The following is a 23,335-nucleotide window of genomic DNA, read 5'->3' as shown; positions in this document are numbered from 1 at the left end:
ATCACCCACCGCGATGGTATGGAGTGCCATTGGTTAGACGTCTCGGTCACCTCTTGTTCGTATTGACGGCACTTTGAACAGTGGACGTTACGTTTCAGATGTTTTACGACCCGTGGCTCCACCCTTCATTCGATCCCTGCGACACCCTACATTTCAGCAGGATAATGCACGACCGCTTGTTGCAGGTCCTGTACGGGCCTTTCTGGATACAGAAAATGTTCAACTGCTGCCATGGCCAGCACATTTTCCAGAGTCCTCACCAATTGAAAACGTCTTGTCAATGGTGGCCGAGCAACTGGCTCGTCACAATACGCCAGTCACTACTCTTGATGAACTGTGGTATCGTGTTGAAGCTGCATGGACAGCTCTACTTGTACACTGCATCCAAGCTCTGAGTCAATGCCCAGGCGTATCAAAGCCGTTATTACGGTCAGAGGTGGTTGTTCTGAGTACTGATTTCTCAGGATCTGTGCACCCAAACTGCGTGAATATATAATCACATGTCAGTTCTAGTATAATATATATGTCCAATGAATACCCGTTTATCATCCGCATTTCTTTTTGGTGTAGCAACTTTAATGGTCAGTAGTGTATATACAAAAAGGTAAAATTTGAGGTATGCTGTGCGATGTTGGACTAATGGACAATTAAATGTCAGAGATGAATCTGCAATAACAAGTAACAAAGATATAGTGACAAGAACTACAAAAGCTAAATGAGCATTGTATAAAAGATAGAAACGCGCTGCATGTCTCGTAACACAGAGGCTTCACGCAGTACAGTACTGTTATTTGGGTTGCGTGCTCCGCAGGCGACAAGTAGCGGGACGACGGACGGCTAATGCCGTAGTTCCGGTCTGGTCTGCGGAGGGCTACACTTTTGCCGCCCAGCACCAGTCACGTGGTCGTAAATAGAGAGTTGCTCTGTGGGCTTCACATTCCGACGAGAGATGGTCGACTGGTGAGTCAGACGGAGGGTCTAGCTCCTCAGCAGAAGCCGAACCTTCTAATTACGACGAGCGCCAATGCACACAAATCAGCAACTATTCTTGGCAGTCGCCGTACGTCCACTAGTTCATCGCGTAGCGACTGGACCTCGAAAAATTATTTGTTGTTGACCATCTGGGGTTTAATGTTTGATTCAGAGTAATGCATGTCAAATATTGTACCTGACGTCTCGTCTGTTCCAAACCAGCGTTGCGATTGTATATAAGTGATTCCCCAATGGATAGTATGAATGTTGACTGATCAGTCACTCAGTAGCTGTGTTAACCGCAGTGACCTTTTATTGCTCTGAAGCGTAGCAAACGCTGCTAAAGTGACCCCCGCAAAAGAGCTCAACATCGAAAAATGAAGCGGTTATAAGCCTCTGAAATGTTGTGTTACAGGTGAATGTTGAAGGTCAGATGGAAAGAGCGAGTGAAGGACGAGTACGTTCTTCAATGAGTGCATGAAAGACATAATAAAGGAGGTAATGGTTGAAGATATAGAATGTTTGGGTACGTATAACGACGTGAGTCATTGCTAAAAACTGTAGTTGAATGGGTGGAGGAAGGAAGGAAACAATTTCAGCAGGTTGTTTACAAATGTGAGTAAGGTGGGTTGTGGTATGATGTGGGATTTAGAGGTTATGCTGATTTGAAGAGGATACATGCTAAGCGACAACAGCAGAAAACCCGTAGCGTTGACAAGCGAACTAGCGCATATTTAACTCCGCAACAGGTCGCTGGATATCATATTTTTCTAATTAAGAGCAGCGCGGTCTACTAGTCAGCAGTCGACATTTATTTTGCATCGTACCCTGAGAGGAGGGTGGATTACGCTAGTCTAAGGACACCTTTGTTCTTAGAAGAGGTTCCCAGTGATACCAAATACACTCCTGGAAATTGAAATAAGAACACACTCTCGCAGTTGTCCGGAGCAAGTATGGTGGGTCTGACACACCGGTGTCAATGTGTTCTTTTTTCCATTTCCAGGAGTGTATGAAACCGGAGGGAGGGGCTATTGGTCGCTGTCTGCACGTGGCGTAGCGGTGGCGCCCTCGCTGCGCGAGAGCCGCTGCGCAGAATAGCCGCCGCGGAGGCGGAGCCCTCTATTGGCTGACCACTTCTATTTGTTCTGGCGTGTGTTCAACTTCCGCGGCGGAAGGTACTAGAGGAACACCGGACGCGCACACGTATTCCTCTGCAGTCTAAGAGGAACCTGCGGTACCAATATGATGGCTGTCAACCTCAAAGTGCCACAAGTACCACAGCATGTCTTCACATGTTGTTTCCAAAACGATGGATTGGATGCAAAGAACCTGTAACTTGGCCTGCCCGTTCACCGCATTTGACGCCTGTAGACTTTTCTCTGTGGTGAAAGTTAAAAGACTCTGTCTAAAAGAACATACCAACTACATCCGATGATATGCAACGACGTGTTACTGCAGCCTGCTGGGTCGTACCCACTAAAATGCTAGCACGTGTGCAGACTGCAACCATGTATTGACGCTGGCGGTGGTCATTTTGAACATAACATGTGATGATCAGTTGTCTTGTTACTGGTCAGAATCAACACAACTGGTGTATGCACTTTAGTTGTTCTTTGTAAGGATGAGCTAGATAGTACCCCGCTAGTAGGAGATTTTATTTTACCTTTTATTCAGTTTCAAAAGTCACTTTCTTGTCAAGCCGTAGCCGGCAGCGTCGGCTGCCTGTAATTTTTCCATCCCACGGTCTGGCAACAGCAAGTCAGCAAGCATCTGGATCACGTGCTTCCCCCATATGCTGACGAAGTAACGCCGTCTATGGGACGCTGACCAGGCCACGCTGTGGAAATTTCCATGCTGCCCCCGCACGTACCTCGGCTTCTGACCCATCAGTGCGGAGGAAGCTGTGTTTGATGTACCCAGTCGCCCGCCACCGGGCCTCTCTCTCTCTTGATCGTGCGCCCTGTAGCAGTCAACATCTCCTGCCCTTCCCGGTGCTGCGGCGCCACGGACTTTGTCTGTCCACACACCGCTTTTCCGTAACTATGCGAACTATGGTTCGCCCTTGACTAGGCTCTGGCTCACTCTCGCCTCCCTAGGCCTGACTATGTGGCCCTTTAGAAGGATAAAGTAGCCAATAAAAGACTCATTACTTAAAATCTTCCTAATGGTTCATTCACTCCCGCCGCCTTCCAATACGGCTGTCCTACATCTTTCATGTGTGGTACGACAGGTATTGTACAAGTGTCAGTGCGGCAACTTTTCAAAGTACGATATCTCGTAAACGACTCGCACTAGAATCCAGCAACAAACTCCACAGACTTTCTAATTTACCTTACTTTTAGTTTGTTAATGTCAATAGAAGTGAGACAGGGTTGTAGCCTCTCCCCGATGTTATTCAATCTGTATATTGAGCAAGCAGTTAAGGAAACAAAAGAAAAATTTGGAGTAGGTATTAAAATCCATGGAGAAGAAACAAAAACTTTGAGGTTCGCCGATGACATCGTAATTCTGTCAGAGTCAGCAGAGGGAAGAGTAGTTGAACGGAATGGATAGTGTCTTTAAGGGAGGATATAAGATGAAAATCAACAAAATCAAAACGAGGATAATGGAATGTAGTCGAATTAAGTGGGGTGATGCTGAGGGAATTAGATTAGGAAATGAGATACTTAAAGTAGTAGAGGAGTTTTGCTATTTGGGGAGCAAAATAACTGATGATGGTCGAAGTAGAGAGGATATAAAATGTAGACTGACAGTGGGAAGGAAAGCGTTTCTGAAGAAGAGAAATTTGTTAACATCGAGTATGAATTTAAGTGTCAGGAAGTCGTTTCTGAAAGTATCTGTATGGAGTGTAGCCATGTAGGGAAGTGAAACATGGACGATAAATAGTTTGGACAAGAAGAGAATAGAAGCTTTCGAAATGTGGTGCTACAGAAGAATGCTGAAGATAAGGTGGGTAGATCACGTAACTAATGAGGAGGTATTGAATAGGATTGGGGAGAAGAGAAGTTTGTGGCACAACTTGACTAGAAGAAGGGATCGGTTGGTAGGACATGTTCTGAGGCAACAAGGGATCACAAATTTAGTATTTGAGGGCAGCGTGGAGGGTAAAAATCGTAGAGGGAGACCAAGAGATGAATACACTAAGCAGATTGAGAAGGATGTAGGCTGCAGTAGGTACTGGGAGATGAAGAACTTTGCACAGGATAAAGTAGCATGGAGAGCTGCATCAAACCAGTCTCAAGACTGAAGACCACAACAACAACAACAACAACAACAATGTCAATAGGCAGAATTCTGTTTTAAAAAGTGCATGGTTGTACAAAAAATACAGTCTCTGAGTGTTGTTACAATCTGTTTATTGACAATAAGAGCCCCTGACTAAGAATCCATTGTGTGAAAAGCGAACATTAATAGCACTTTTAATTTTCGTAACATTTGTGGGGCAAGTTTTAGGTGATCCACCCTGTACATGGTTGTGTGTTATGGTATAATATCAATCACAGTTTCAAAAAAGTTTTATTTTGTTCAGCAGAGGAAGTAATGGAGTTTTTGTTAGTCTTTTGAAGTTTTTCCAGTGCTTTGTAGCCGGAGAGTAACTACTAAAGGTTACGGTGGGTTCGTAAAGTGTGTAGAATCATAGTGAAACTTACTGATGTTGGTGACGCCTTCCCACTGGACGACGGAGAGCGCCTCGTTGGCGTACATGAGCCAGGACAGGTACTGCATCCACTCGACCGCCACGGGCAGCGTGCTGTGGGCAGAGAACACCACAGCACAGCGGGCGTCAGTCACTTACACGTGCACGTCTGTCCTCTGGAACAGACTTCCTACATTCTATATATATGAAGATGGTATCTGTTGCTTCGGAGATGTCCGAAAGAGCTGATACTATCGGTGACCATGCAGCTCGTTAGAATGAAATTACAATGAAATGAATACCCTTAGCTGCATACAGGCGTTGATGTAGCTCAACGGGGCAGTTGAAAATGTGTGCCCCGACCGGGACTCGATGGTGGGATCTCCTGCTTACATGGCAGACGAGACCAACATTCGCAACTTATTGTCCCGCACTGTATTCATAGAGCCCCTGCCCAGCATACTCATTACTCCCGGCTTTCCGACATGTCCGAAAGGATACCATATATATATATATATATATATATATATATATATATATATATATATATATATATATACGGGTTATTACAAATGATTGAAGCGATTTCACAGCTCTACAATGAATTTATTATTTGAGATATTTTCACAATGCTTTGCACACACATACAAAAACTCAAAAAGTTTTTTTAGGCATTCACAGATGTTCGATATGTGCCCGTTTAGTGATTCGGCAGACATCAAGCCGATAATCAAGTTCCTCCCACACTCGGCGCAGCACGTCCCCATCAATGAGTTCAAAAGCATCGTTGATGCGAGCTCGCAGTTCTGGCACGTTTCTTGGTGGAGGAGGTTTAAACGCTGAATCTTTCACATAACCCCACAGAAAAAAATCGCATGGGGTTAAGTCGGGAGAGCGTGGAGGCCATGACATGAATTGCTGATCATGATCTCCACCACGGCCGATCCACCGGTTTTCCAATCTCCTGTTTAAGAAATGCCGAACATCATGATGGAAGTGCGGTGGAGCACCATACTGTTGAAAGATGAAGTCGGCGCTGTCGGTCTCCAGTTGTGGCATGAGCCAATTTTCCAGCATGTCCAGATACACGTGTCCTATAAGGTTTTTTTCGCAGAAGAAAAAGGGGTCGTAAACTTTAAGCCGTGAGATTGCACAAAACACGTTAACTTTTGGTGAATTGCGAATTTTCTGCACGAATTCGTGAGGATTCTCTACCTCCCAGATTCGCACATTGTGTCTGTTCACTTCACCATTAAGAAAAAAATGTTGCTTCATCACTGAAAACAAGTTTCGCACTGAACGCATCCTCTTCCACGAGCTGTTGCAGCCGCGCCGAAAATTCAAAGCGTTTGACTTTGTCATCGGGTGTCAGGGCTTGTAGCAATTATAAACGGTAAGGCTTCTGCTTTAGCCTTTTCCGTAAGATTTTCCAAACCGTCGGCTGTGGTACGCTTAGCTCCCTGCTTGCTTTATTCGTTGACTTCCGCGGGCTACGCGTGAAACTTGCCCGCACGCTTTCAACCGTTTCTTCGCTCACTGCAGGCCGACCCGTTGATTTCCCCTTACAGAGGCATCCAGAAGCTTTAAACGGCGTATACCATCGCCGAATGGAGTTAGCAGTTGGTGGATCTTTGTTGAACTTCGTCCTGAAGTGTCGTTGCACTGTTATGACTGACTGATGTGAGTGCATTTCAAGCACGACGTACGCTTTCTCGGCTCCTGTCGCCATTTTGTCTCACTGCGCTCTCGAGTGCTCTGGCGGCAGAAACCTGAAGTGCGGCTTCAGCCGAACAAAACTTTATGAGTTTTTCTACGTATCTGTAGTGTGTCGTGACCATATGTCAATGAATGCAACTACAGTGAATTTATGAAATCGCTTCAATCATTTGTAATAGCCCTGTATATAGTTAAGACTCACCGGCCATTTGACCATCTTGTTCTGTGCGGATGCACAAACAGAGCGCGAAGTTTTACGAGAATCGGCAGTAAAGCCGCGACTAATGAGTATGATGGACAGGGGCATTATGAATATGGTGCGGTAGAATAAGTTGCGAATGTGGGTCTTACGGGAGGCGTGCCAGAGATAAGTCCCTGCAGTCGCACGAACCTGTGTGTTCTCAGTGGCTCAGATGGGTAGAGAGTCTGCCATGTAAGCAAGAGATCCCGGGTTCGAGTCCTGGTCAGGGCACACATATTCAACTGTCCCCGTTGACTTATATCAATGCCTGTATGCAGCTAAGGGTACTCATTTCATTGTAATTTCATTCCTACATTCTGTCGCGGAAGAAGTACCATGTACTTTCACTAAGGTGTATTCGTTTTCCTCACTTCCCATTTAGCTTTCTTATCTGGTATAGCTGTTGTTGTCACACGAAGAACATCTACAACTAGCAACTTCACGATTATTGTAACTAATCTACAATTGTAGTTAATTTACTGTTGCTGCCATTACCGCCTCGAACATCCTACTTTAACAATTTCTGCTAATACTTCTACTGCTAATACTTTTACCATACTTCAGTTGCAGCTATTATACCTAAGTAGTGATTGTATTGCTTCTGATATTGATTTGATCGTTGGCCCTATATGTACAGCTCAGTAGTGTACTGTCTTGCGTCAATAAACTTGTTTGCTGTAAGAACTTTCGAAATGGTTTCTGGAGCAGATTCACATTGGGGACACAGGTGACTCATTTCCATTCAGATGAATGTTTGCCGTGCTGTCCCTAAATTGCATTTTTGAAAGGATAGGAGTGATTTCTTTCTCCATCCTTTCGCAGACCGAGCTTGCGCTTCGTATCTAATGTCCTTGACGTCGACAATACGATAAACTTGAATTCTTCTTTCCATCTTTTGTTTTTTGTACGCACCAATCTGAGCAAGGCGCGCACTCTTCGTCTGTTTTGTGAGTGTTCCCAGTTACTGTGTAAGTTCCACACCAGCTCGGCCTTGTTGCCTCTAGGTAACACAGCGACGCATCAGCACGCATCGCTTCACTTTACACTGAGTACCAATGATTCCTCTGATCCCTGTCGAGGCCGCGTTACTTCACCATTCCGTTACTGGGACAAATGATGGATGAATCATGACGGTTCTTTCTCGGTTAATGATCATGGCTAATAAAGTCTGATCTGGTCCTCGTCGACTAATGTTACACCTTTTCCCGACACAGCATCGACTTAGAAATTTAGAGTATCAAAACTTTCTTTTGCTCTAATTGAGTCGTGAAAGTTCCTGCTTGATACATGCTCTTTCACAGGAATTGCTGTCTTCAGCTGGGGGATATTTCTTTAGTACCTGATCTAGTCCGCTATGTGTGAGAGGTTGAAGTGACAGGTACGTGTATGCAAATAATCTTCGCCATCTTTTATATACAAAAGCTACTTTTCAGCATGTTGGTAACACTGCTAAGATGATTTCTGCTGACCACCATCTACTGGGGACCTTCAGTATTTGAGGTTCGCGTTCAGGAAAAATGGCAATATCAGGACAGATACTGAAGCCGTTTTAGCATACCACCGAGGCCCTCCATGCCGTAACCGGCAGCTTACCTCTCGATCTGTGCGGCGACGACCAGGAAAGCAGGAATCGTTTCCAGACATATGGATTGAGACGGGTATTCCGGATCGAAGATCCGCGATACGTTATGACTAGTTAACGACGATGTACGTCTCAGATACTCTGAGAAAAATAGGAGTAAGCTATAGGGAAAGACGAATAATATATAATATGTACAAGACCCAAGAGCCAATAATAATGGAAGACCAAGAACGAAGTGCTCGACCTAAAAAGTGTGCGAGGCAGGGATGTAGTCCTCCTACGGTTCAGTTTATACAGCGAAGAAGCAATGATGAAAAAGATTCAGGGTAAAACGATATCAGTGTTAACATTCACTAATAACATTCATATCCTCAGTGAAAGTCAAGAAGAATTACACTATCTGTTGAACGAAATCAGCAGTCCATTGAGTACAAAATATGAAGGGCTTATTTCAATACTGGTACAAGTCCATTACCTCCACTTTCCTGCCTATAATGCTTCTGAAATTAATGATGCAAACAAACAGAAAGAAAGGTTAATCTCTAGCAAGAAGCCATATGCATGAATATAACGAGATGTGGCAGAAATGAGAATAGTGAGAAAATTAATGTGAAAATTGGTGGTAACGGAGTAGACCAAATTTCGGAATTATTTACCTGGGAAGCAAAATACCCATAACCGTAGCATAACCGACGGAGCAAGAAGGACATAAAAAGCAGACTAGCACAGACAAAGAGGGCATCTCCGCTAAAGAGAAGTCTACAGGTAACAAACATTGGCCTTAATTTGAGTAAGAAACTTCTGAGTATAAATGTTTAGAGGACACCATTGTGATGCTGTGAATCATGGATATGGGGAAACCGGAACAGAAGCGACTCGAAGCGTTTGAGATGTGGTGCTACAGAAGAATTTGGAAAATTAGGTGGACTCATAACGTCAGGAATATGAAGTTTCCCATCGGCGAAGATAGGAATATATGGGAAACACCGACAAGAAGAGGGTACAGAAAGATAGGATCATGGAATAACTTCCATGGTAAATTTAGAAGGAAAAGGCTGAAAAGGAAGAGAGCGACTGGGATACATCCGACAAATAACTCAGTACGTAGCGTGGCACTGCCACTCTGGGATGAAGGGGTTGGCTCAGGAGATGAATTCGTGGCGGGGCACATCCAACCAGCCAGAAGACTGATGACTCCAAAAACCGAAAATGGAAAAAAAATGTCTTCGAGCCTCCTATGAAAGCAACAGCATCTACGTAGGGCGAACAGTCCACATCGTTGCGCTGGGGACACGGTACACGTAAAGTGAAACATGCTGAATAAATCGACCGACGTAGAACGCTGCCTCAAGCACGAGCTACAATTGAAAAGAAGAATTTTTCGTCCGTGGAGTATCATATTGGGATTCTACTATAAAAAAAGAGGAGATTAGCTAAAATCTTAATAATTTTCATTGAGCTCGGGGTTACACTCAGATGATTGACGGCTATCTAGCATGAAAGTGGAACACTTCGTCACCGGCCGGGGTGGACGAGCGGTTCTAGGCGCTACAGTCTGGAACCGCATGACCGCTACCATCGCAGGTTCGAATTCTGCCTTGGGCATGGATGTGTGTGATGTCCTTAAGGCCGGCCGAAGTGGCCGTGCGGTTCTAGGCGCTGCCGTCTGGAACCGCGAGACCGCTACGGTCGCAGGTTCGAATCCTGCCTCGGGCATGGATGTGTGTGATGTCCTTAGGTTGGTTAGGTTTAACTAGTTCTAAGTTCTAGGGGACTAATGACCTCAGAAGTTGAGCCCCATAGTGCTCAGAGCCATTTGATGTCCCTAGGTTAGTTAGGTTTAAGTAGTTCTAAGTTCTAGGGCACTGATGACCTCAGATATTGAGTCCCATAGTGCTCAGAGCTATTTGATTTGTACCGTTGTTGCACTGATTACAATGGCAAGATCAAATTAATTTGTCCCGCGCTCCGTACGCGAAGAGAACAAGAGAAACCTTAATATAGTAGCAATGGGAAGTATTCGCTGCCATACTCCTCACAGTGGTTTATAGAATACGGATGTAGATGTGTGGTTTACGAGAAACCGCATAAATGAGAAGCAATTCTATTAACAATGGCGGCACTAGAGTGATTTTGACACAGCCAGTCACTTGTTAATGAGGGTGGCGTGTAACAAACGTCATATCGACGTGACGTCTACTACAGACTTGGATACGCAAATGATTGGCATTGCTGTACAGCTGCACGATGTAAGTAAGAGTAATGGGGTGTTCAATAAGTAATACAAAAAAAATTTTCCCGACAAATTTCGGTTGAAAAAAGTGGAATTTGTTGTGGGACGTAGTCGAATATATCTGCCTGACATTGTACAAAAGCACGGTAAGCCGTTGGGCGATGCGTCTATCAACATCGCAACAAGATCGTGCAAACCTCTCCGATCTCCCTCGTGCCTGCCGGCTGTGAGGCTTTGAAGAAAGAACTTCAGAAAAATTCAAACAGGCTTCGCCTTCTCCATGACAAAGCAAGGTCTCGCACAACTCTGCACACGTGGAAGGAGCTCACAAAACTTGATTTGACTGTTCTTCCTCATCCACCCTACAGCCTGGATCTCGCACCTTTCGATTTGATATCCAAAAGAATGGGGAATGATATGGTATTTTGGAACGGTAAATAAAACCAACCTGCTTTCATAAAAAAAATGTGCTGCATTACTTATGGAACGCCACTCATACATTATTTAAACAATAAAAAGTTCCGAAGCTAATTTCTCATTCGATATTGCACTTCAGTTTTGGTTGTTCGTGAGAAAATTTCACGCTTCGTGTAAACACCACGAACGCCTGCCAGCACTTGTCGGAATCCGACAGCGGCACGATTGTAAGACCGGTACTGCATTTTATCACTCTGCACTACTGTTGTCGGAATGTTTTGGCATCCCACGACATTGATTCATATATGGAATCGATGGGTAGCTGGGGCAACAATCAACACCATGCAAGGTAACAATCAGCCCACACGTCTAGGGCTCGAGAGGACAGACATATTGATCCCATGTTTCAAGTTTCTTGGGCTAGGAAATGAGATAGTTTGCTGCAAAGTAAGTGTTACATGGACAATAGGAATACGTCAAGAGAAGGACAGACTATCTGCTGGGTGACCATTGCGGCTGCGGCAGCTGAGAGCTGCGCGTCGACAGAGGTGCGCCACCGGCAGCAGTGGACACAGAAGTGACACCACGTCGTCTTGTAAGAGGAGTCCTCGTTGTGCGTAGGATATCTGTACGTGTAGACGCCAAGGAAGGCGTACGTTGGTAGACTGCATTCGTGTCATACGCGCCTAGCACATTGCGTGACTGTAAGGGGTGCCTCTGAGTACAAAACACGATCACCTCTGGTCGCATAGCAGACAATTTGGACAGCGCGGTTTACATTTGTGAAATCTTAACACATTCAACACTGTTGTCACTCCTCTTCACTGCGTAGGTGAACTGGAGATGTTCTAGTAAATTTACAGAATAATTGCACAATAGCCAAGCAACTGAGAGACACATGTCATTTTACACCCCATAGTTTAAAGCTTAGGAAATTTACTTGCTAATATGTATGTTTGCAACAGTACTAGCATGTTAGCCTTGCCAAAAATAAGAGAAACATTCCCCTCCGGTAAAAGTTTTACATTTGGTTACAAGGATTTCAACTAGAAATAAAACAAAAAATAGCTTCACAAGTGCATATTTATGACAAAAATTGATTACATATAATTTATACATAATTTACTTCGAAATGGTAGTCCTGAAAACAATGTGGTACACGAAAAACTTTGTACCACCATATGTTTTCTTTCCTTATCAGCTTTTCACTCTCTTTCTTCGCTTTGTGAATGCAAATTTTACAGTAGCGTGTGGCGTTTACTTTGTTGACAGTGGGTGGTAGCTTTTTGGGAAAATACCGAACAAAATTTCTACCTTGGTTGGTTGTTGGTGTTGGTTGCAATGATCGAATATCTCCTTCTGCAGCTGCCAGGTTCATGATAACTTGTTTTACAAATTCCTCTAGAAGTATCATTTGCTTGGTGACATCCTTGTACAAAATAAAACCATTCCCAGTAGACATAAGAAAATCGTGATAGAAATTTTTTCCATCATTTAGTTGTTTCTCTTGCGAAGGTGTAGCAGCTCTAAAGCTGACTGACACAGATTACGACAGTCTTGTTCATGTTAGGTTATTATAGTGTTTGGTTTTATTGTTCTTGTAAGACCTCCTTTTGAATATACAGAAATCTCATTGGGGGGTTGCCTGATATTTTGTGTAGAGGTAATGTACATCAAGTTCATACTTCCATTTGAGCGCTAGAATGAGGCCCTTTCTGTTCTTCATCACAGTTCCGATAGCTAATGTGTGATGGTCGTACGACATATTTAGTAAAGGCACCCTTGTAAATCGACTCCGCCGCACCTAGTACACAAAATACGAAGAAGTACGGCCATTCTACAGCCGGCAGTCGTGAAGTTTGCGGGAAAACACATTTCAGCGAATGGAAAAGCTGCGCCCGTACGGGATACGGGCATTGCCCACATGGCCGATTGATGCCCGCCTCTACGGCGTACGAACGTAGTATTGAAAGTGTTGTGGCCGGTAGCGCTGTCCTGCCTTTGAGGTCTCCTTGAAGTTATCTGTCAACAAAGAAAGCAAGGTGGCATCGTGCCCATGCTGTCCTGACCTATCTAGATACAGAGAATATTTGACTGTTACCTTGGACAGCATGATCCTTAGATCTCTCACTCTATAAAATCAGCTAGTCACGTGGAATCGAGAGAGCGGCAAGCGCTCATACGACAGTGGCTACTGAACTTTGGCCCTGAGTTGATGCAGCATGGATTGAGATACCCGTACGTCTCATGCAACTTCAGTTCGACTCTGCGTCCAGCCAGATTAAAGCTGTTGTTGCAGTCAGAGGCGACAACTCTGTGTATTAACTTTCGCACTCGGTATCCCTCAAAATCAGCTATACATTGCTGCAGCTACGGGCCACAGTGCCTCTACGCGGTACAGGAGGGTCAGCGGGGTTGCCCGCAGAGTAGGAGTTTGTTACAAGACCACACCCAGAGTTCTGGTCCGATGCACGGAGGGCTCCGCCTCTGCCGCAGAGTTTTGCTGTGTCTGTTACTTGAATTTCTTGGAGCTGTAAGTTAACCTGATTACGAATTTCATAAAAAGCAATTAATAGTCCAACATCTCTAAAGCGGTGGTTTTGAGAAGACAGTTAACGACTGTATATTCTTTATATGTATTTACAAAATGCATGTTCCGATTGACTGACTCACTCGCTGACTTATCATCGCCCACCTCAAACCGCTAAGGATAGGAACTTCATTACTTTTGAATACATTACGGGAAAGGCAGTGATCAATGTCTTACAAATATTTACTATTAAAAATGTGTTGTCACCGCCAGACACCACACTTGCTAGGTGGTAGCTTTAAATCGGCCGCGGTCCATTAGTACATGTCGGACCCGCGTGTCGCCACTGTCAGGGATCGCAGACCGAGCGCCACCACAAGGCAGGTTTCGAGAGACTGACTAGCACTCGCCCCAGTTGTACGGACGACTTTGCTAGCGTCTACATGGACGAAGCATTGCTCATTAGCCGAGCCAATAGTTAGAATAGCCTTCAGCTAAGTCAATGGCTACGACCTAGCAAGGCGCCATTAGTAACATTGCATGTATCTATGGAGTCTCACTTATATCGTCAATAGCGATGTACCAAGGATGGATTAAAGTTAAGTATTCCAGAAGCTACGTACTTTTCTTTATAGCATTCATTACGTATCCTGTTACAGACCTATCTCTTGCCTGCGTGAACTAAACGCGTGCCTTTCGGCTACTTCCGTGGCGTGGCTGTCTTGCTACGCCACAACAAAAAACAGTCTTGATCACGATTTATTTATCAAGGTGACCGGTTTCGACCACAGTAGTGATCAAGACTTTAAATTTGGAGCGGCTATTGAATTTATGACATAAGCCTCGCTTAACAAGGGATTTTTAGAACTTCCTTCCCTAAGGGGATGCAATAAGGGATAAGAGGTTTTAGAAAATATGTCACTATTACTGCAATTTTGAAGCTAGACCTATGAAAATTGACATTTGGTTTCTCAGTCATAAATTAAGAAATACATTTTTGAGAATTTTTGGAAATTTAGCCCCTATGGGGGTGATATAACGCGTGAAGTTTTTTGACAATAAATTATTATTGAAGAACTACTAAAGTATTTTCAAAGCTACATCTGTGAGAATTCCTATTTCACACCTCGGCTACAAATAAAGAAATACGTGTGTGAGTGTTTTTGAAAGTTAAAACCCTAAGTGGGTGAAATAAGAGACGAAATGTTTTATGAAACGTTTCATTATGAACATGTTTTGAATCTTAAACCTATTAAAATTTGCATTTGTTTCCTCAGTTAGAAAGAAACAATGCGAGTGCCACTGTTTTTGGAAATTCACCTTCAAAGGGGGATGACCCATCATCGCCCAGTCGAAACTGCTAAGGATAGAAACTTGAATTTTGGAGAGGGTGTGGATCTCGTACTGTAGGTACCGTTTAAGAAATGATTGTTCGAAAGTCCACTTCTAAAGGAGTTAAAATAAGGGATAAAAGTCTTTTAGAAGAATATCGCTATTATGGCAGTTTTGACAAACTACGAAAATTGGTATTTGGTTTCTCAATCAGAAATAAAAAATGGGTTTTCAGCATTTTTGCAAATTCAACTATTGTTGTTGTGGTCTTCAGTCCTGAGACTGGTTTGATGCAGCTCTCCATGCTACTCTAATTCAACTATTAAGGGTGTAAAATAAGGGTGAATTTTTTTTTTGAAATAATTCATTACTGGAGAACTACTAAGGCATTTTTAAGGCTACATCTATGAAATTTGTCATTTGACTTCTTGGTTAGAAATGAAAAGAAACTTGTTTCAGTATTTTTGGAAATTCTGTCCGCTAAGAGAGTGAAAGAGGGACGAAAAGTCTTACGAAATTATTTCATTACGAAATTATTTTCAAAGCTAAATATATGAAAATTTATATTTGGCTTCTCTGTTAGAAATCTGAAAATACGTGTTCCACTGTTTTTGGAAATTCAACCCCTTAGGGCGTGAAAAATGGGTGAAATTATTAATAAAATATTTCATTATATTAAAAAATTTTAAAAACTAAATCTATGAAAATCTGTATTTCACTTTTCGGTTAGATGTAAAGAAATATGTGTTAGGTAATGAAAGTTCCTATGAAAATATCACCACAAGAACCCAGAAGGCATGATTAACAAAAATCTTGGACTAGTTCAACCAGAATCGCTTTTTGGTCAAAGGTACATTCCGGAAAGACCATGCTTCTATGGCCTCAATTAGCGTGAAAAGTTTAGAAGGTGTTGCAATTTGTTAACAATATAAAAATTTGATTAAACAAAAACCAAAAAAATCTGTGCAGACCATATAGACTACGCGAGCGAAGCAGCTTGCGCTAAGCTAGCTCAGTAATAAAACTTTTACGCAAAAATGATATATTTCATGCATTCTCAGTGCAGCACAAACTGCTTCATGTATTCGTCCTGTTATGCTACATACGCGCAGTAGGTTGAATTTCATTATTTGCTGTTCTCCAAGTGTTGCAGTTTTAATGGCCAGCAATCGACAACCATGTGCTATGTGGAAGCTCACAGCGTTCATCTTGTAATCTCGTTCTGTCACATTAGCAGAGTGTAAATGCATTGTTGCGTGGGAGCATGCATACTTTTAAATCTATAGCATTATGTCACACAAAACCCTTTCAATTGTAAGTATATGGAGACTTTTGAAGTGTCACGTAGTTTCTCGTGTAGATGTTACGTGACACAGGATGTACCTAACAACTAAAACAGTACTTAATGCTGAATACTGGTATACGTTGCTCACCGTTGATTTGTTGTAGACACAACCAAAGGTCATCAGAACTTCATCAACTGAATTCTGTGCAAAGTTAAGCTGTGTGCACTGCTGCATCATAATGACAAATTAAACCAAAATAAAAAAGTAGTTATCAAATAAAAATGTTTTATAGTCATATCGAGATGCTTCTTGTTACCTGAGGTTTACGAAGAGCCCAGACATGATCATGAGCACGTAGTCGAAGGGCACCAGATACGCCATCGCTGTAGACACCGAGTCGAAAGCTGAACCGAAGAAGCAACCTGCAGTAGCACAAAAACAATGCATTACTTTCTCTTCCTGTTAACAAAAAGCTTACAAGTAGACCCTCCCAGGTACATAGAAAAGATAAGACGTCAGATCGTCGCATTGGTAGGAAACCATTAACCCAGGCGGATTTGAGAAACTGTTTACATGCTTCCAGGCTGCGATAAGTGCAATCGAAAACGTCAGAACTAATGGTAGTGGACGAGAAGTATATTACAGACACGATTTCGCACACTGCCATAAGGCAGAACTTAGCAATTGCACTGTAGCCCCAAGAAGCTACCTTGCAGAAATGTTTTAAGCAGCTGTGTGTGAATCTACAAGGTGTCCGAGAAGTCCGTGTACTCCCCCCCTCCCCCCCCCTCACCACCACCACCATCCCCCCCCCCTCCCGATACACACCAACACACAAACATCTGGGGCAATAAGTAGTTGTTTTACTGTATCTGTGCTTTCAACATGAAGAAAAGTATTCCTGTCAGTACGGTATACTTTTTGTTGCAGAGCATCGAAAGAGTGTCACGGTCACTCGTGCGCCTAAGCGGCCTTACATGAAATCCATTCCCAAAGGAGCAAGTTCAGATGTCACGGTTAGTAATTTATGACCACATTGAGATATGTTTGAATTCGGAAAGATATTGGCCGACGTTTGCGAAAGAATTATCTGGAAACAACATGGAACAGGAGATAACAGCCTGTTGAGTTTCGCTGCCAGAACCTCCCTGTAACAGTGTCTCGCTAAGGAGTGTCACTTTCTGATGAACGTTGGTTACACAGTAACAGATTGGTTTTCTGGTCTGAGGAAAATCTCCACCATGTGAAGGAGGTAAAAAGGAGCATATTTGTGTTAAGATATGGGCCAGCAGGTTCAAACAGTTTCTTTTTCGAAGACTGTGTGAATAGAATCTCTTACTTATAGATGTTTCAAATGTGGCTGATATTTCATCAAGAAGCAAGAGAATGACGAGTCACGTATGGCTAGCTCAGGACGTAGCTCCAGCACTCTTTGGACGTCTTAGACTTTGAGTCACACCATTTCAGCAGGAGAAATAGGTCAGTCATGAGTTTGGCCGGCAGCAAATGGAAATGTCGTAGCCTGTCTTCGCTGTCAAGGGTCATCTGAGGGTAGCGGAGTATCGGGACAGAACCATCGAAGTTTTGAGGGGTCGGTCATCGAAGGCGATAATGCGCGTTCTTACGGCTCGTACCTGCTAACATAAAGCCAACTGGGCATGGTTTCTGCCTGTAGAAACTTGCAGCGTGTCGTCACCGGAACACACATCACACACTGGATGATATCAGTACGGCATTTGTGTATGAGTGGGACACGACTGCCTAATACGGTGTGAACAGCGTTCATAGAAGCATTCGACTATGTTGCAACGCATGAGATCAAGAAACTAACATCTACATCTACACGGATACTCTGCAAATCACATTAAAGTGCCTGGCAGAGGGTTCATCGAACCACCTTCATAATTCTCTATTATTCCAATCTCGTATAGCGCGCGTGAAATAATGAACACCTGCATCTTTCCGTACGAGTTCTGATTTCCCTTATTTTATCTTGGTGATCGTTCCTCCCTATGTAGGTCGGTGTCAACAAAATATTTTCGCATTCGGAGGAGAAAGTTGGTGATTAGAATTCGGTGAGAAGATTCCGTCGCAAAGAAAAACACGTTTCTTTTAATGATGTCCAGCCCAAATTCTGGATCATTTCTGTGACAGCCTCTCCCATATTTCGCGATTATAAAAAACGTGCTGCGTTCCTTTGAACTTTTTCCGTGTACTCCGTCAGTCCTATCTGGTAAGGATCCCACACCGTGCAGCAGTATTCTAAAAGAGGAAGGATAAGCGTAGTGTAGGCAGTTTCCTTAGCAGGTCTGTTACATTTTCTACGTGTCCTGCCAATAAAACGCAGTCTTTGGTTAGCCTTCCCCACAACATTTTCTATGTGTTCCTTTCAATTTAAGTTGTTCGTTATTGTAATACCTAGGTATTTAGTTGAATTTACGGCTTTTAGATTAGACTGATTTATCGTGTAACCGAGGTTTAATGAGTTCCTTTTAGCGCTCATGTGGATGACCTCACACTTTTCATTATTTAGGGTCAACTGCCACATTTCGCACCATTCAGATATCTTTTCTAAATCGTTTTGCAGTTTGTTTTGGTCCTATGGCGATTTTATTAGTCGATAAACGACAGCGTCATCTGCAAAGAACCGAAGACGGCTGCTCAGATTGTCTCAAAGTCGTTTATATAGATAAGTAACAGCAAAGGGCCTATACAACTAGCATGGGGAACGCCAGAAATCACTTCTTTTTCACTCGATGACTTTCCGTCAATTACTATGAACTGGGAAGACTCTGACAGGAAATCACAAATCCAGTCACATAACTGAGACGATATTCCATAAGCACGCAATTTCACTACGAGCCGCTTGTGTGGTCATCATCATCAGTTATCTGCTATATTAGCAGGTCCTTTGCCTCTCCATTTTCTGCGATCCATTGCTTCCTTCTTAAGGCTGCTGTATGTTGTACCGTCCATCATGTCATCCAGTATCTGGAATCTCTTCCTTCCTCGCTTCCTTTTCTCTTCTACATAACCTTCTAAAACTGTTTTTATCAGTCCGTCATTCTTTCTTAATATATGCCCAATCCAATTTCTTTTTCTTCTCTTTATTACATCTAGTAACTGCCTTTTCTCTCCCACTCTTCTCAGTACCTCTTCATTTTTTACTCTGTCCATCCAACTTATTCCTTCCATCTTCCGCCATGTCCAGATCTCAAAAGCCTCCAGCCTTTCTCTGTCTTTTTTCCTCATAGTCCATGTTTCAGCGCCATATAGAAGAACATTCCATACAAGACATTTTATGAGTCTCTTTCTGAGTTCCCTGTCCATACCGCTGCAGAAGATTCTCCTTTTCTTATAATACGCCTCTTTTGCCATTGCTATCCTTGTTTTAATTTCTGTGGTGCACTTCCAGTCGGTGTCTATCCTGCTTCCAAGATACTTAAAATTTTGCACCTGTTCTAGTGTTTCTCCATTCAGCACAATTTTTATTTCCTTATTTCCCCCTATTGCCAATACTTTTGTTTTATTTGTGTTAATTTTCATTCCATATTTTTTTCCGTTAGTTGCAATGGTGTCCACCAAATCCTGTAATTCTTTTTCCCCTGTGGCTAGAAGGACCATGTCATCAGCAAATCTCAAGCACCCTACTCTTCTTCCTCCAATTTCTACTCCTTTGTCATCTAATGAGCATTGGTCAATCATATTTTCCAAGTACAGGTTGAAAAGAGTAGGTGATAAACAGCATCCTTGTCTTACTCCTTTCCCTAGACTGATCCAGTTTGTACTTTCTCCTCTCACTTTAACTGAAACTTTTTGATTAAGGTACAATGAGTTTATAAGTCTTCTGGTTTTCCAGTCCACTCTCTTTTCCCTCATAATAGTCGCCAGCTTGTCCCAAACCACATTGTCAAATGCCTTTCTAAATCGATGAAGCACATATATAGGTCTCTTCCTTTTTCAATAAACCTTTCTCCCAAGATTCGTAGGAGCCCTATTGCATCTCTGGTGCCCGTATTCCGTCTAAAGCCACAGTGTGGTACAGTGTCAAAAACCTTCCGGAAATCCAGAACTACGGAATCAATCTGAAATCCCTTGTCAATACCACTCAACACTTAATGTGAGTAAAGAGATAGTTGTGTTTCACAGGAACGATGTTTTCTAAACCGATTTTGACTGTGTCTCAATAGACCGTTTTCTTCGAGGTAATTCATAATTTTCGAACACAATATATGTTCTATAATCCTGCTGCATATCGACGTAAACGATATGGGCGTATAATTTAGTGGATTACTCCTACTACCTTTCTTGAATATTGGTGTGACCTGTGCACCTTTCCAGTCTTTGGGTATGGATCTCTCGTCGTGCGAACGGTTGTACATGATTGTTAAGTAGTGAATGTTACCGAGTAGCAGGTTTCGATCTTCCAGATATTAAAATACGTGCCATTTCGAACTGAATATCTTATCTTTGTTGTGAGATCGACATGGAAGGGAGACACAGCCATCTGTTTATTTATTATAGACTGGAATGGTCTTGATCTCATTATAACGTAATTAAAACCATTGTTCTGGAGGTCTTTTGTTTCTGTTTCAGATTTCAAAATAAAGTTACTACATACAATTTCGTAAACCTTATTCTCTCACTTGCTTCACTCTTTTGGTCTACGACCACATTCATTCGATAATGTTCAGGCGGTGCAGAACTTCTTTAACCACTCGCTTTATAACTTCCCAACGCCCTTTTCTCGGTGTAACACAATATTTTATTTAAGTACCAGGCGCTTTTCGGCTATTATCGTAAAGGCGTCTTCAGTGGATTGATTCTGGAAAATATAGTTGTATTTATTTATGAATTCATACAGTGACACTGGAATTCTCACCAGATGAGCTATGAAATCTTTCACAGCAGTTAGCTTGCGAATACCTTAGTGTGCGCACTACAAGCCAAATGATCTCGAAGTGAATAAGTGCCGATTTCTCATAAGTGTAGTGGAAATTCGCTCTCTGACATATGAACAGATAGGAGGAAACACAGGTTTGGCAAGACAGATACTTTATTCGTGCAACATTTATGGTGTGTTGTGTTTCGACTCTAAATCGAGTACTTAGGCAGCTCTCTCTTGCGTGCCACAGAAAGAGATGAGTAAAGAAAAGGAAATCCGACCGCATGGCCACAACTCCACTGCACGCAAGCGTTCCCTCTATCATCGCAGGTTGCGCGGGGCAGCCTACTCGCCAGGCGGAGCGACACCGCTAGCAGCGCGAGTGGCGGACGACAGAGGTCGCCAGCACAACGGGAACTGCTGTACATCACCAGTCACGTGGAACAAATAGTGTGCAGTTTGATATCACTGCGCAGACCACGATATAAGACACTTTCCATGACTTAACGGGTAGTTCCGTTTGAATAGAGCTCGTACATCGCAGCTGACCTATCAGCAAGCATCGACCAGTCTGCTGAAGGAATCGTCACGCACTCCGACAGCGAGACCGACAGCAAATCAGCAGATCAGCGGCAACGTAAGACATCACCACAGAACAGTGTCTATGCCACGAAGGATATGCTCACATTCACAGATATACACTGCTGGCCATTAACATTGCTACACCAAGAAAAAATGCAGATGATAAACGGGTATTCATTGGACAAATATATTATACTAGAACTGACATGTGAGTACATTTTCACACAATTTGGGTGCATAGATCTTGAGAAATAAGTACCCAGAACAATGACCTTGATACGGCTGGGCATTGAGTCAAACAGATCTTGGATGGCGTGTACAGGTACAGCTGCCCATTCAGCTTCAACACGATACTACACTTCATCAAGAGTACTGACTGCCGTATTGCGACGAGTCAGTTGCTCGGGCACTATTGACCAGACGTTTTCAATTGGTGAGAGTTCTAGAGAATGTGCTGGCCAGGGCAGTAGTCGAACATTTTCTGTATCCAGAAAGGCCCGTACAGGACCTGCAACATGCGGTCGTGCATTATCCAGCTGAAATGTAGGGTTTCGCAGGGATCGAATGAAGGGTAGAGCCACGGGTCGTAACGCATCTGAAATGTAACGTCCACTGTTCAAAGTGCCGTCAATGTGAACAAAAGGTGACCAAAACGTGTAACCTATGTCACCCCATACCATGACGCCGGGTGATACGCCAGTATGCCGATGACGAATACATGCTTCCAATGTGCGTTCACCGCGATGTCGGCAAACACGGATGCGACGATCATGATGCTGTAAACAGAACCTGGTTTCATCCGAAAACATTACGTTTTGCCATTTGTGCACCCAGGTTCGTCGTTGAGTGCACCATCGCAGGCGTTCCTGTCTGCGATGGAGCGTCAAGGGTAACCGCAGCCATGGTCTCCGAGCTGATGGTCCATGCTGCTTGCAAACGTCGTTGAACTGTTCGTGCAGATGATGGTTGTCTTGCAAAAGTCCGCATATGTTGACTAAAGATCGAGACGTGGCTGCACGATCCGTTACAGCCATGCGGATAAGATGGCTGTCATCTCGATTGCTAGTGATACGAGGCGTATTACCCTCCTGAACCCACAGATTTCATATTCTGCTAATAGTCATTGGATCTCGACCAACGCGAGCAGGAATGTCCCGATACGATAAACCGCAATGGCGATTGGCTACAATCCGACCTTTATCAACGTCGGAAACGTGATGGTACGCATTTCTCCTCATCACACGAGGCATCACAACAACGTTTCACCAGGCAACGTCGGTCAGGTGCTGTTTGTGTATGAGAAATCGGTTGGAAACATTCCTCATGTCAGCACGTTGTAGGTGTCGCCACCGGCGCCAACCTTATGTGAATGCTCTGAAAAGATAATCATTTGCATATCACAGCATCTTCTTCCTGTTGGTTAAATCTCGCGTCTGTAGCACGTCATCGTTGTGGTGTAGCAATTTTAATGGCCAGTAGTGTATATTAGGTTAGTGCATAAGTTCGTAGCGTTTATGTTTTGCATATTAGTATTCCGGTTGCTATGGGTTTATTTATCGATTTACATTTTTTTGTAGTTCATTGTTGCTATTTAAGTATACATGTTGTCATTTTGTCATCTGGAGCCAGTCAGTGGAACTGCGGACGCTAGAGAATGGAGTGCGAAGTCGAGAAACCGAACCACTTCCGCTTGTGTGGAATTGAGGGTTTACAGTAGTAGAAACACCCAGAAACATTTACGTCGTGTATGGGGTTAAGGCCAATGGATGAGGCACGGAAATAAAATGATATTCTCGTTTTAAATAGGTGGCTCTTCACGAATAGCAAAACTTTCGAAGTTCGTTGAAGTTCGTTTAAGTGCACTAATCGACAGTGATCCACGACGTTATACTCTAGAAATGGCAGATGCGATGAACTGTGAT

At 43.3% G+C, this 23,335-nt stretch overlaps 1 protein-coding gene across 1 annotated transcript in view; it reads right to left on the bottom strand.

The window, feature by feature from the left end:
- LOC126475021 (protein scarlet-like) overlaps positions 1-23,335 on the bottom strand; it is a 210,716-nt gene that overhangs the window by 25,912 nt on the left and 161,469 nt on the right. The window contains exons 12-13 of the mRNA XM_050102561.1: positions 16,263-16,368; positions 4,623-4,723 (exon numbers count right to left, since the gene is read on the bottom strand). Coding sequence (XP_049958518.1) covers positions 4,623-4,723; positions 16,263-16,368 — 207 coding nt within the window. The remainder of the gene's footprint in view (positions 1-4,622; positions 4,724-16,262; positions 16,369-23,335) is intronic.

The sequence above is a fragment of the Schistocerca serialis genome, chromosome 4 (assembly GCF_023864345.2).
Source record: "Schistocerca serialis cubense isolate TAMUIC-IGC-003099 chromosome 4, iqSchSeri2.2, whole genome shotgun sequence".
Lineage (NCBI taxonomy): Eukaryota > Metazoa > Arthropoda > Insecta > Orthoptera > Acrididae > Schistocerca > Schistocerca serialis.
The sequence above is the reverse complement of the archived record's forward strand: the minus strand, read 5'-3'. Positions and strand labels throughout refer to the sequence as shown.